The 15,088-nt window shown below is 39.7% G+C and overlaps 1 protein-coding gene across 1 annotated transcript in view; it reads left to right on the forward strand.

The window, feature by feature from the left end:
• The window catches only part of PREP (prolyl endopeptidase), a gene marked incomplete at its 5' end in the record, with an annotated part of 110,376 nt that overhangs the window by 24,548 nt on the left and 70,740 nt on the right, over window positions 1-15,088 (forward strand). Inside the window, one exon of the mRNA XM_010283213.1 lies at window positions 4,309-4,414. Coding sequence (XP_010281515.1) covers window positions 4,309-4,414 — 106 coding nt within the window. The remainder of the gene's footprint in view (window positions 1-4,308; window positions 4,415-15,088) is intronic.

Consider the following 15,088-nt stretch of genomic DNA (forward strand, 5'->3'; position numbering starts at 1 on the left):
CTTCTTTGTTTTGTGTTTTAGGGATTCTTCCTCTTTCTTTTTCTTTTCCTTTTTTTAAATTTTTTGTTCTTTTTTTGTTTAACATGTAATTTTTTTCAGTTGGATCAGTTCCCCAGTCTGGTTTACCACACAAATGGTAAATGCTTGTACTGACATGATTAGGGGAATGAACTTGCATCAATACAAGCAACCATAGCAGTAGGATGATCCAGCTAGAAGTGGAGACTGCATAAGCTGGTACTGCTGCCAATATTTGCTCATCAAACTGTAACTTTGCAATGTGGATGTCTAAATGTGCAGTATACTACTAAACATTTTTAGCATGCTGCAGTCAACAATATCTTGTCCTGTTTCTGTCAAATTCCTTTGGGTTATAGAACTCACTGATGTAAGAATAGCTTTAGTGATAGAGAGAGACGTAATTGGCATCCCACCAGCAATATGCTTTGGGAATTCCTGTTTCAAATTAAACATAAACTGCTATCAAGTCTTCAGTAGTCCAGCTGGGAATCTGGAAGGAAAAACTCATTAGATGTACTCAGATTTGCTGTCATCAGAGGTTCTGAATTGCCCTTGCAACAACGTCAGAAATTTGCGGATGAGTTTTCTTTCTTGGGTAAAGCAAGCAGTCTTCTGTTAACTGTTCACTCACAGCATCAAGAACAAATTTATGTGGGTTCTGACTGAAAGGATTTAGTGTGTCATACTCTTGAGTTTAATTGGAACTTGTATATACCACTTGCAATTATTTAACATGTTTTATGAGTTGATGAGGAAGAGAAAGAAACTTGGTGCTTTTAGAAGTATGAACAGTTGTTTAAGCAGCATATTGCAGGTGCTAGTTTAATTAAAACTGACACCTGCAGTTAATATTTATCTAAAAACACTGAAGATGCTTTTTTCAAAAAAAGATCATCTAATCTTGGTTTCCATTTCTTGATATACTTCCATCTCGGAAGGAGGAGGCAATATGTTTCAATTTTGCAGGCTGCCCTGTTAAACCAGTCTTAGCTGTTTCATATAATGGTTTTGGGGTTTTTTATGATCCAAGGAATCTTAGTTGTTCTTTTCTATTTGCTTTGTGAGCTTTCAGCTGCATGGACTTTTTTAGTGGTATAATTAAAAATACAACTTGGAAACTCTCACTTGTGTTTGGTTTGGTTGGGGTTTTTTTGTTTGTTTTGAGGGGTCTTGTTGAGGTTTGTGAGGTTTTTTTAGCTTTCATAAACTGAGATTTGGCTCTGTATTCTACTAAGCTCCCTTCTTGTGTCTTCATAACTGTGGATCTGTTTGAATAGCGGTATAGTTAGGACCTAATTCTTCTGAGTTTTATTTTGCATAACTAATTCTACAGCTACTTTGCACAACTAATGTTGTGAATATTAACCAAAGTAAATGTAAGATGTAATTACAATATATGAATAAGAATTTTTTTTTAAGATATGTTTAAGGCCAAATGGAGAGTTTCCAGAACTCAGATTCATATTTTGTGACTATGGGTTTAAATTTCTATTACATATTGTCACATAAAAATGTGGACAGGAAATGGCCTTCTTTATCAACTGTTAATAAAACATCTAAAGCTGGTAATTTTGGAATATGGTCAAAACAGCTCACTCAGGAGAAGGAAACTTTAAGTCGATGGCTTCCTGTTATTTCCTGTCTTTCCTTGATGGACTTGCACTTTCAAAGGCTTTGCCAGGAAGCAGAGTATGTTTGCAAAGCTTGAGCAGAAAGAAGGATTCATTGATGACTTTATGTACCAGCAGACACCATTTTGGAAATTTTATCATGTGTGTACATGCATGTGCAAAAGCAAACCAAGAAGCTTCGTTGGAAAATTTCTAATGTGGTTGTAGCTTATAATGTTCACTTAACAGCAGCATTAGATTTTTGTGTGTGTAAACATAATGAAAATGGCAAAAATGAAAACTCCATAAGCATCATTTAGTTTGCCACAATAAGCAAAAATACCCCTAAAATTACCAGATTGGATGGTTTCTAAGAAATTTCATACTGCTTTGTGACAGAAAACACACTATATTAATTCCATCACTTGAGAACTTGGGGGGAAATCTGCTGTGAATTAAGTGGCTGTCATTCAGACAGACTAAGCTGCCAGCCTTTTTCCACCTCTGAGATGGACTCTGGCTGATACCTTAAGGTAGCCACAAATCCAGAGCTAACCTCTTGGTTACCTTACCCACTTGGGTAATTTTTTTCTGTTGGATGTCGTACTCTGAATAACAGTATTGAGTAGGTGAGTATTAAGCTTTTGCTTTTAAAAAACAGATTGACAGAGCAGCTAAGCAGAGCAAGCGTGTTTGTCATATGCTAAGTGCTGACATGATGGTTTTCACTGTCCTGCCATTGTGAGCAACTAAATTTCATTTTTCCCATTCAAACAACAGGTGTTGTTCTGATTAAACTCTATTGCTCTGTACATAGTACTGTGATGGCATGTGTAGAGGTGGGCATGTGTCAGCAAAATGTTCTTACAGGGCTTAATTCACCAAGAGTGTGAATGTAGACTTGTTTGATGAATCTGGATTTCAGCATATCGAGTATATTCACAGGCTCAAACACTGACCATGCTGGAGTTGCTAGAGAGGAGGCATGGTGAGGAGACCTCCTTGTCTAGAAGAGGCAGCAGTCAGTTTGTGTAGACCTGTAAGATGCACTGAGGGCCCTTTTTAAGAAGTTAGTGACAAACTCTTCTGTACATTCAGTTTAGCTGACAGGCTACACAGTAAAAAAGGAGTGCTTACACAGCGTTCAAAATAAAGACTGGACTGAGATAAGCCTCACTTAAGTATTAGCAGTTTCAGCAGCACAGTTTTTCCTTTGATTGACAAGCAAGTGCCATCCTGGTACATCTCTGTAGCTCTTAAAATACCTGACTTAATATGTATATTCCAAATTACTGATTTTCAATGAGATACATGTCACTGGTCCTTCTCATGTCACTGCTGGGCTCCATTTATTTCCATAGGATTTGTGGGAGGAGAGGTAAATTTCATTTTGCATGGAACTGATACCTTGATAAAGGAGTTTGGAAGTACAGAAGTTTTGATGTCACCTTCGCAAGAAACTCTTAAGGGGTTTTTTTGGACAAAAGCCACTGGTCGCTCTGTTGCATCTTTACAAAGATGACTAAGTTGTTATAAGCAAATACTCTTGCACAATTTAACGTTGGATTTGAATGTTGACATCATAGCGACAAGAGAAGAAACTGGACACCTGCATGACTGGACATGGCTACCTTGTAGTTTTTTGAGAAATTTCTATTGAGCTACAAAAAGCTATGTTTTAATTGATGTAGGAGGGTTCTTTTTGAGTACTGTGGTTCAGTAGGAGCCTGGCAATTCATTTAGGCACAGGATTAAACAGTGCTTTATGTTCAACATAGTGGATTCAATTAAACTTGTCCATGTTGAAGATGTTGACTGTGAGATATTTTTAATATGGCTTGTGTTTTGGGGGTGTGTGTGTTTGTTTCCATTCTTGCCCGCAGGTTGTAGTTTTGGACTATTTATACTAAGTCCATTCCTAGTTACTGAAATGTCAGTGCTGTACAGGTTAGTGCTGTACATTATTTGTTGTATTGGGTTTATGTGACGAGGGTTTGGTACCTGGAGGCCTGCAGGGGTGGCTTATGTGAGAAGAGGCATGTCGGACAGAGCCAATGCCAGCTGGCTCCAATGGACCTGCTGTTGCCCAAAGCCGAGTCCATTAGCAATGCTGGTAGCACTTCTGTGATAATACATTTAAGAAAGGGCAAAAAACCACTTCATAACAGTTGTCAGAGAAGAGTGAGAATATGTGAGAGAAACCACTCTGCAGACACCGTAGTCAGTGAAGGAGCGGGAGAAGGTGCTCCAGGTGCCAGAGCAGAGATTCTCCTGCAGCCAATGGAGGAGACAGTGTTGAAGCAGGTTGTCCTTCTGCAGCCCATGGATGTCCGTGGTGGAGCAGCTATCCACCCTGACTCATTTAGACACCATTTTAGCTGGAATACTTATAATAATCATAAACTTTATTTTTTTCATTCACGGTGGAAAGAAACAAATAATGCTGTTTGGTTTTTACCTCCTGAAGTGTCAGCAGACTATACTTAACGTTATTTGTTGATGTATGCAATGAGTGTGGGTTCTTGGTGAGTTGTCATATTCCATACATGTCTGTTCACTCAACTAACTGTAGCATCAATTAATTTTTTGCTAGGGGTTTAGGGACTAACTTTTTAAGTTGGATTTTTTTTTTTTCTGGAGGATGAATTGTCTTTGATTTTTCTGTAACTTCCTATAGGTATCAGATGATGGTCGATACGTCTTGCTGTCTATTCGAGAAGGGTGTGATCCAGTGAACAGACTGTGGTACTGTGATCTACAGACAGAGTCTCAAGGTATATCAGGTATGTGTAAAAACCAACCAAACAACAAACAAAAAAAACCCACCAAAAAACTTGCTTTGTAAGTTTTGCTTTATTTTAAGACAACGTAAGATTTGAAATATTTTATGCTTAAATATATATATTTAAATATGTGTAGTGCTTAACCTCCTCTCTTTTTTTCTAATGCAGAGATTATGATAAAATACGCACTGCTTCTGCTAGCATTCCATTTTTTGTTATGTGTCAGCAGATGGAAAACTCCACTGGTAGTTCTGTAGTTTGTTTAAAAGGTCGCAAGGAAAAATTGAGATAATATAAGCAGCCTTACCACTGCATTTCTTTCTACACCACTAGTACTTTTCCATGTGTGTTTTTTTTAATGTTTTAAAAATTCATGTGTCTCCCTTCAAGTGCTGATCTCCCTTTTTTGAAAAAAGTACTTGGTTTATAGGTAGCATTTTTTTTCTTCACATAGTACTAGGAAATGAACAAAAATACTCTAATTTTTTAGTAATGTAATTTTGGTTTGTAGCATCGTTATTATTACAGTAGAAGTATCTACCCATATTTCAAATACACATTCATTAAATGCTACTTCCATGCCTTCTAGTTGGATTACCCTTTGGCTTTTGTGTATTTGGTTTTTTAGCCTCAGTGGAATGGGCTAAAAGTATGGTACTTTGCTCCATATGGCTGTTGTTGATGGTTGGCATACTTAGTTGTTTTACTCACGAGTGATTTTGTATTTCCAGAGTATTGGATTATTGAAATCTCTTCCTCAGTATGTGCTTTGCATAGAACACAACCTAGCTCTTTTTCCGTCTTCAAAAACTTCAGAAACAGAATAAATACTACATTAGCTCCTTTGGATCTCAAGAAACTTGTTCTCTTGCTCATAAACAGAATATTTGAGGCTTCTGAGCTTGGTTAGTACTGATAGCAGCTCTGCAATACAGGCTGTATAGTTATGTTTCTCCCTGCCTTCATTATACTATGTGGTTGTGTGGTCTTTCCTTAGTTCATCAACAAGTCCTAGTATAATATTTTGCATTTCGGTGAGTTAAGTGTTAGTGATGATAGTTAACAGTTTTATACTCCTTCCCGAGGGATTATTAATTTTGTTTTGTGGGCATGTCAGTCCCTCCTTTTATAAAGAACGTTTTTTAATTACTTCTAAACTTGTTTTGGACAATGGAGTAGTTGTTTAATGTCCTCTTGAATGTAGAAAATGGTAGGCCTAATCAAAGCTATTACAGATACTTTCCATGCAACTTTATTAAAAACATAAAATTGTGTAGATAAAACTGTTCAGTACAGTGAAGGATTTTTGTAAATGATAAATTGCAATGTCATTCAAGTTGACAGTTTCCAGCTAGAGAAAGAATACATAAAAAGCATAGCTCTCCTCCCATATTCATCCTCCCATTTATAGATACACTGGACAACCTTGAAGAGAATAGTAGCATCGAGCCTTGAAAGACCATGGATGAGATAATGAAGCTTCTATTTTATACTACCTGGTATAAGGTAAACCTACAGTTTAACCTTTCCCGCACTTGGAAATGCTTCTTTAAAAAGTTTTTTCACTAAGCCAGTCTTCAACTTGCCTTCCTATTTGTTTGTTGTTGGGTGGGAGTTGTTCCATCCCTCCAAATTCTCCCTTTTTGTCTATAAAAGGAAAGATCTAGCTGTAACCATTTGCTTATAAACTTAGGAACTCCATATCTGTCTCACTAAGTTGCCAAATGCATTTTCAGTACAAAGACTCTTATCTTTACCCATGTCTTTCTACCTCCATGTTAGTAAGCACAGACCTAACAGTAAACGTCTGGGGTGTTTCCTAGAGTTCATCCTCCTTGGAAATGTAACCACCATGAACCGCTGGTCCTTCAGCTTTTGGTGGCCAGAGGCATTAAGTTGAGCAAGCAGTAATGTATTTAAGCTTAAGTTTTGGCTCTATTAACCTAGACCAGAAGAGGTGTAATTTCAGTTCACCTTGTAATTTTCTGGGACAGCAAGCGTAGAAGAGGTTGCTTGTGAAGTTAGCAGAAATTAATGCCAAATTTCATTATTTAAGCTCTTTTAGACAAGTAAATAAGCAGCTCTAGAATAACGGAGCTTAACGGCAAGTCTGTTTCTCAACTTAAGGCTTGCATTTAACTTCCAATTAAATGTACTGACTGCTCAGTAACATCTCAAGGTATGTTCAGATGGGTTAAGATTAAACAATGCTTAGAGAATTGTGTGTAACAGAAGCACATTCTTAACAAAACCATGAGATACAAAAATACTGGCTCTTGTTATGCTGTCTATAGAATGTTCAGTACAAGGGTCCACGTAAGTATCAAACCATACCACTTACTATGAAGAGTTAAGACAATCAAGTGTCTTGGAAAAGTATCTGTACTTTTAAAACACATGACATTATCCTTCTGTCTTCTAGAACAAACTTTATTTATGGGTAGACCTCATACCTTTGGTGACATTTAAGATACTTCTTGCCATTTTCCTCCTTTAATGTTTAAACTGAGCCTTTTTACTTGACCTGTTTACAATTATCTGTTTGTTAAAAAATCCATTCTAGTGTTCAGAATGCCTCATCTTAGTTTTGATAAAATATATAAAGGAAAGAAAAGTAGGATAGCTAGTGTTTTTCTGGAGTCCTAGATGGTATGTGATATAGATAAATAATTAGATTTTCAGGCACTCTTTTTTTTCTTCCCTGCTTGCTTTTTTAATCTAGGTTGTCCAAGAATACACTAGTTCTTTAGAATTTTCTTTCTATGTTTTAGATCTTTCAAGTCTCAAACTTCTTTAGACTTATTAAGAGGACATCAAACACAAAAGGCAATGAGGCCTTTTCAAAAGGTAGTAGGCAGTAATATTTTACATAGCATCCATTACTTATACTACATATTTCTCTGTGAGGAGGTAAAAACAACTACTAAGCGAAAGTTAATAGATGAAATTCTAGTTCTTATGGCAAAACCCTAATTATAGAATGACATACTTCAGACTTCAGCTTTAAAAAGCTGCTCTGTAGCCTGTATTGTTTATAAAAGAACATTTCAATCATATAATCATGAACTTCTCTTTTTAAAAATACTTTCTGTCCTAAGGTAAACATACCACTGCATAGTTTGAAATGCTACATGTACAATGCTGAGTTAAGGAATATTCTGTTACGTAGAATGGCACAAAAATGCAAATAACTCTTTCTCATCTGTGACTTACTATTTCAAAATGTCATGCTAACTAACTTAGGGGCACCTTTGTGGATTTTTTTTCATTCCTAGTAGCACATTCTTTTCCTTTGACAGGAGGAAATCAAATCTCTTAGTTGAACAATTTTCATTAAAAAGAACATTTTCTCATAGTCAAGATATGTGATCACCGAAGAGTGAATTTCTTTCCCTTCTGATGGCCTTGTGGAGTTCACTGTAGTTCTGTTACTATTTCTTAGAGATAATGGTTGCAATGATAAAGACTGATTATTTGGCGCTCTTGCTAACAAATGGCTATGAAGTTATGAAGTTCAGTGTTGCAACCTCAGTATTGACTGCCAAAATGCCAGGTGGTTGTGTCTGTGGGAAAACTTCAGGGATGTCTGTGAAATGCAGTTCCTTATGGTTATAGATCAATAGTTTATTCCCAAGATAGAGAAACTTACCTTTTGCTGGGAGATAAATATCCATATTTAATGATTTAAGAAAAGTAACATGATAATTTTAAGTTAAAAAAAAATCAGTGCAATTACGCCTGTGTATATTTTGATGGTTCAAAAGCAAAGAAAATGAGTTCTGAAAACTAAAAATGAGCACTGTTATTAACTCTTTCTGCTTCTGGAAAAGCAGAAACTCTTGGAGATGGGAAGTGCGAAAGTGTCTCTGTCATGTTAGGAACTATAAGAGCCAAAAACTAGAAGAAGATGAGAAAGTCTCCTTTATCTGTAGATTAGACGTAAATTTGTAGAAGAAGGGGTGAAAATAGCAGGGTACATTGAAAGAGTGAGTGTGTGTGCATGCATGTTCCCTAAATAAGTTTGTCTTCTTTCATACCTATGGCAAAGTTTGCATTAGACAATTCTGCATAATGCACATAGCCATCAACGTGCGCTCACAGCCCAGAAGGCCAACCATATCGTAGGCCGCATCAAAAGCAGTGTGGCCAGCAGGATGAGGGAGGTGATTCTGCCCCTCTACTCTGCTCTGGTGAGACCCCACTTGGAGTCCTGCGTCCAGCTCTGCAGTCTTCAGCACATGAAGGACATGGACCTGTTGGAGCTGGTCCAGGGGAGGGACACAAAAACGGTCAGAGAGATGGAACACCTCTCCTATGAGGACAGGCTGAGAGAGTTGGGGTTGTTCAGTCTGGAGAAGAGAAGGCTCTGGGGAGACCTTATTGCAGCCTTCCAGTACTTTGAGGGGGCTTAGAAGAAAGATGGGGACACACTTTTTAGCAGGGCCTAGGGCCTGTTGTAATAGCACAAGGGGTAACAGTTTTAAACGAAAAGAGGGTAGATGTCAACTAGATAAAAGGAAGACATTTTGTACAATGAGGGTGGTGAAACACTGGCAGAGGTTACCCGGAGAAGGTGGTAGGTGCCTTGTCCCTGGAAATGTTCAAGGTCAAGTTGGACGGGGCTCTGAGCAACCTGATCTAGTTGAAGATGTCTCTGCTCATTGCAGGGGGGTTGTACTAGATGACCTTTAAAGGCCCCTTCCAACACAAAGATTCTATGATAATGTCACTGTTAGTGGGAAGGGTATCAGTATAAGATAACAAAATATAACCAAAAAGTTTCATCAGACCTAGGTCCCAAGTGTGTCCTGACCTACTACTGAGAAATTGGTGGTTTATTTCTTACCTAAGATGCATCAGGTCTTTTAACTATTGAATATTTTTGCAGTGCTGATAGTAACTCCTATGTTAGTTTCCTTCAGACTAATATTATTGAAAAGACAAATGACTAGCCTCCTCCCTGTTTATTATGGTGAGCTATGTTTCACAGCTTTGAAGTTGACTTCTTTATTGTCACACTTCAGCATTTAACTGTTACTGTACTGATGATGGTCGTAATTTCTCGACATAGTTAATGTGGCAGTAATAGTTGTTTGTTTGTTTAACTTTGGTTGTCTTAGGACTCAGTCTTCGAGATTAAAACTTGCTTTAGAGGTACTGAATAAATGCTGTAGAGTTCACAATCCAGGGTCTGCTGAAACTTTAAATGAGTCAATAGGAATGTGACAAATTGAAAAATGTAGTTTCTTGAAAACAATTCGGCCTTACCAAAAAGAAGTACTAAGTTGCTCTATTCAGTGAAGACTGGGCAAAGAAATTTCTCTTAGCAATAACACGTCATCAACACCATTCCCTGAATAAAATGAGAAATCTTTTTTCCTTCTCCTAAGCCTGAATGATACTAATTTTGTAGGACAGATGAGTATCTTAAATTGATTTTATCCACATGGAGTTTGATTAGTTAAGAGATGTCTTCTTTGCACAGTGTGTACAGGGGTAGAATTTATTAACATTTGTTATTTCATACTTGATCTAATAGTCTGGTTCATTAAAACAGTGAAAAAACAGTAGTTATAGTCTCTTCCAAAGCTGGACCCAAATGATTTGCTTTTTCAGTACCTAGTGTGTTTTGAAAGTTCATAATTATAATTTGATCTTGACCAATCCCAAAGTGTCTTCATTCTTGTTTTACAGAAAATGAAAATACAAGCTGAAAAACACCACATGTTAGGAAGCAGTGAGAGAACAACAGGAAATATATTTGGCATCTTCAAAGAATAGTACAATACATTTTGATAGTGTGCCTCTTAATCGGTAGTGATCTCCAAAACTGACAAAAATACAATTTCCAGAGCAGTTGGGTTCCAGTTATCCTAGTAACACTTCTAAATGCAATTAATAAATAGATTATCTTGATAAAGTCTTACACAAGCAGTGCAATTAATTATTGCTATTCTCACAGGTTAAAAAATGAACTGAAGACAGAATGCAAAAATGCAGCTTACATCTTACACCAGTGTATAATCTGTACCTTTTATATTTTATTTCCTGAAAAGGAGAAAATGAATCTGAAATACTTGGCACCCCTCTGCGAAGGTCCCAGTCAACAACTTCTTCTACTCCCTTTTGCTGTCACTGAAACAGAGACTTGGCACAGAATTTGCAACCAAAAGTGGGAAAGGAGTAATGTAGCCATAGTTTGTACTTAAGTTCTTCTCAGTACCATCGCCCTGCTGGAAGTCCTGAGCCCTTCAGATCTTTTGGCTGATGGAAGCCTGAACACGCTTCACACTGCTTCATCATAGGGATGGGATATGCTGCCTGTGTAAGTCAGGGGCTATGTCTATACAGTAGCAGGCTGGCCACAGCCTGTACTCTGACACTGAAGCAGAGATGTACATGCTAGCTCACCTCTGTGTGTCAAACCTCTCTTTGTCCAAGATAACATAACTATGTCCAAGTTACCTGTTGGGGATGATTTTTGGCAAATACTGTCCCCCAAACTGTGACTGCTTACTGTCTGCTAATTGGCACAGACTACAAATGCAATGAGGGATGTGCTAGCAGTTAAATAGTGCAGAAGTCACAGAGCAGTGCTTCAGACTTGTGCCCCACCTCTCTTTTCATATATTTATGTATATATATAACCAGGTTGATTTCACAGTTTGTTCTACAACCAGGGATGTGAATTACCTGGCACTGAGTGTAGACTTCTTGTTGTGACATGTTTCCAGCTGAACTGTTGAAGAGCTGAGGAGATGGCAATATTGGGTGATGGACAGAAGTAAGGAAAGGAAGCAATACAGTTGCAATTTGCCTGAATGAATATTAGTATGATGGTAATAACTGTAAGAATTTCTATCAAAAAATTGTCTTAAGGAAACAGGGAGGTAAACTTAGGAGAGATGGAGACCCTCTTTTTTCTCTGTGTGCATGTCTGATTTCTTTCACCAAGCACTAATTTATGAGGTACCGAATTGTTTAGGTTGGAAAGGACCTCTTGAGATCATCTAGTCCACCTCCTTTGCTCAAGCAGGGTGAGCTAGAATGGGTTGCCCACGACCATGTCTGATTTGGTTTTGAATCATCGGTATTCTCTGCAACCTCTCTGAGCAACGTGGTGCCAGTGTTTGACCACCCCACATTAAAAAGTGTTTTCTTGTGTTCTGATTTAATTTCGTATTTTTTTGTGCCCATTGCCTCTTGTCCTGTCAGTGTGCACTACTGAGAAAAGTCTGGCTCACTCTCCTTTATTACAGAATTATTAAGGTTAGAAAAGGCCTTTAAGATCATCAAGTCCAGCCACCAACCCAACACCACCCTACCCACTAAACCATATCCTGAAGCACCACATGTTTTTTGAAATACTTCCAGTGATGATGACTCCACCACCTCCCTGGCCAGCTTGTTCCAATATTTGACTCACACACCGCCCTCCCTCCCTTCTCAGTAAAGAAATTTTTCCTGATATTTAGTCTAAACCTCCCTTGGCGCAACTTGAAGCCATTTCCTCTTGTCCTAGCGCTAGTTACTTGGGAGAAGAGACCAACACCCACCTCACCACAACCCCCTTTCAGGTAGTGGTAGAGAGTGATAAGGGCTCCCCTCAGCGTCCTCTTCTCCAGACTGAACAACCCCAGTTCCCTCAGCCGCTCCTCATAAGACTTGTGCTCCAGACCCCTCACCAGCTTTGTTGCCCTTCTCTGGACACGCTCCAGCACCTCAACGTCCTTCTTGTAGTGAGGGGCCCAAAACTGGACACAGGATTCAAGGTGCGGCCTCACCAGCGCCGAGTACAGGGGCACGATCACTGCCCTACTCCTGCTGGCCACACTATTTCTGATACAGGTCAGGACGCTGTTGGCCTTCTTGGCCATGTGGGCACACTGCCGACTCATATTCAGCCGCCTGTCAACTAGCACCCCCAGGTCCCTTTCCGCCGGGCAGCTCTCCAGCCATTCCTCCCCAAGCCTTTAGCAGGACCCAGCACTTGGCCTCATTAAACTTCATACAGTTGATCTCCACGCATCAATTGAGCCTATCCAGATCCCTCTGCAGAGCCTTCCTACCCTCAAGCAGATCAACACTCCTGTCCAACTTGATGTTGTCTGCAAACTTACTGAGGGAGCACTCAATCCCCTCATCCAGATGATCGATAAAGATACTGAACAAGACTGGTCCCAAAAACAAGCCCTGGGGGGAACACCGCTTGTAACCATCCACCAGCTGGATTTAACGCTATTCACCATGACTCTCTGGGATCAGCTGTCCAGCCAGTTTTTTACCTAGCGAAGAGTACACCTGTCTAAGTCATGAGCTGCCAGTTTTTTCAGGAGAATGCTGTGGGAGACTGTGCCAAAGGCTTTACTAAAGTCCAGGTATTCCCTCCCATCAGGTATTTATACACATTGGTAAGATCCACCCTGAGCCTTCTCCTGTCCAGACTGAAAAGTCAGAGCGTCCTCAGCCTCTTCTCATTTATGCTTCAGTCCCTTAATCATCTTTGTGGCTTTGCTCCAGTTCTGGGTTTGCTCCAGTAAGTCTATACCTTTCTTGTACTGGGGATATTGGAACTGGATAGACCACTCAAGATGTGGCCTCATTAATGCTGAGTAGAGAGGAGGAATCACCTCCCTTGACCTGCTGGTAACATTCTTCTTGATGCAGCACAGGATGCTGTTGGCTGCCTTTGATACAAGGGAACATTGGTGGTTCATTGTCAGCTTCTTGTCCAGCAGGACTCCAAGATCCTTTTCTGCAGAGCTGCTTTCTAGCCACTCAGCTTCCAGTGTGTACTTGTGCCTGGGGTTATTGTTCCCTAGGTGCAGGACTTTATTTTTCCTCCTGTTGAACTGCGTGGGATTCCTTTCAGCCCAAGTCACCAGCCTGTCCTGATCACTCTGAATGGCACCCCAATAATCTGGTTTATCAGCTGCTACTGCCAGTTTTGTATCATATGTAAACTTGCTAAGGGTGCATACTTTCCCAGCATCCAGGTCATTAATGAAGACCTTAAAAGAGTATTGACTCCAGTATCAACCCCAGTACCCCAGTGGTACACCACTAGGGACTTGTGTCCAAACAAACTTCAGCCAAGGCTGCCTGCAACTTCCACATGCACACCAGTTCTTCTTGTTTGTAAGTATCAGGTCAAGCAGAGCACCTTTCTTTCTTTTGCTTAGTGATCATCTTGGGAAGTTATCATCAAGGCACTCTTAGAGTTCTCCTAGATTGCTTGAGCCCTGTTGCATTGTCCTTCCAGCAGATACCACAGTGGTTAAAATGGGACTTCTTCCAGTTGTGTGAAGAGGGCATCATCTATTTCTTCCTGATAAGGAAGTCTATAGCACGTACCCACTACAGTAGTACTCACGTTGGTCTGTCTGCTGATCTTGACCAATAAGCTCATGACTGCCTCCTGACCTGTCCCAAGGCAGAGCTCCATGAATTCCAGCTGCTCTTTCGCATAAATGGCAACTCCCCTCCTTGCCTTCCCAGCCTGTCCTTCCTAAAAAGCCTTTATCCATCCAGCACAGCACTCCAGTCCTGTGAGCTATCCCACCATATCTCTGTGATCCCAGTGAGGTCATAGCCTGGCAACTGCACACAGACTTCTAACTCCTCCTGATTGTTCCCTGTGTTGTGTGCATCAGTGTAGAGGCAGTTCAGGCAGACAACCAAGCATGCCAATTCCCCAGTACAGGTTTGAGAGCTTTCTTCATGAGGCTGTCCTGCAGGCACTGCCTTCTTTACATGCCTACACTTGGAAAGATTCCATTTCAGCTCTGTTCTGTGGATTGTGTCCCTTCTGTTCCTATCACCTGGACCCTTGGCTTGCCTACTCCACAACTTCCTTTTTTGTTTGTTGAAGAATGTCTTTCTCCTCTGTCATTTCTAGTTTAAAGTTCTGTTTACTAGGTCAGCCTGCAAGGATACTTTCACCCTGCTTCTTAGGTGGATGACAGTACAGCAGTAGTACAGGATAAGTAACCTAGAATAGCTGATGAATGATTGGTTTCTCTAATTGGATGCGTATGGATGGATGTCTTCCGTTCCTTATTTCTGGCCTGTTTTCTATAGAAATAAGAGATGCTTAATCCCACTTTGCTTTTTGAACCATTGACTCCCAAATTCAGTCAGTTGTGATGGAAAGGTAGGAGTCCCAGTGATATAATCATCACAAGAATGCATGGGAGGTCAAGTGGCTGGGGACAGGTGAGAGCCTGTTAGGTAAGGGCTGTGGCATAAACTTGATCTTGTTATACCTTGAAGATTCACTCAGATAAGATGCCTGAGGTGTGGAGAAGCCTTCAGAAGAAATTTTTGTCTTGTTAGACTCAAGGCACTTTCAATCAAGGTTCTGTCCCCTGTGGAGTATGAGACATGAAAGTCAATGGAAGTTTGTCCTTCAGCTGTGACATTCCTAACAGCTCTCTTCTTTGTGAATTCTCTGATGACACTCTGCTTATGCTGAATCTTAATATAAATTGAGTTAAAATATCAACTGACTTTATACAGATCCGTACATCAGGTTCCATTAGTTCCAGTGCTCAGAGAATTACCTGTCTCTTCATTGCACACAAGTTTCTGTTTATGCTTTGTAGTCTTTTAAGAGGACTTTCAAGAGGTGCCCTTCCTGTGCATTTGTTTACTTGGATTGTTATAGTGTTCAGC

The sequence above is a fragment of the Phaethon lepturus genome, unplaced genomic scaffold, assembly GCF_000687285.1.
Source record: "Phaethon lepturus isolate BGI_N335 unplaced genomic scaffold, ASM68728v1 scaffold6603, whole genome shotgun sequence".
NCBI classification, from domain to species: Eukaryota; Metazoa; Chordata; class Aves; order Phaethontiformes; family Phaethontidae; genus Phaethon; species Phaethon lepturus.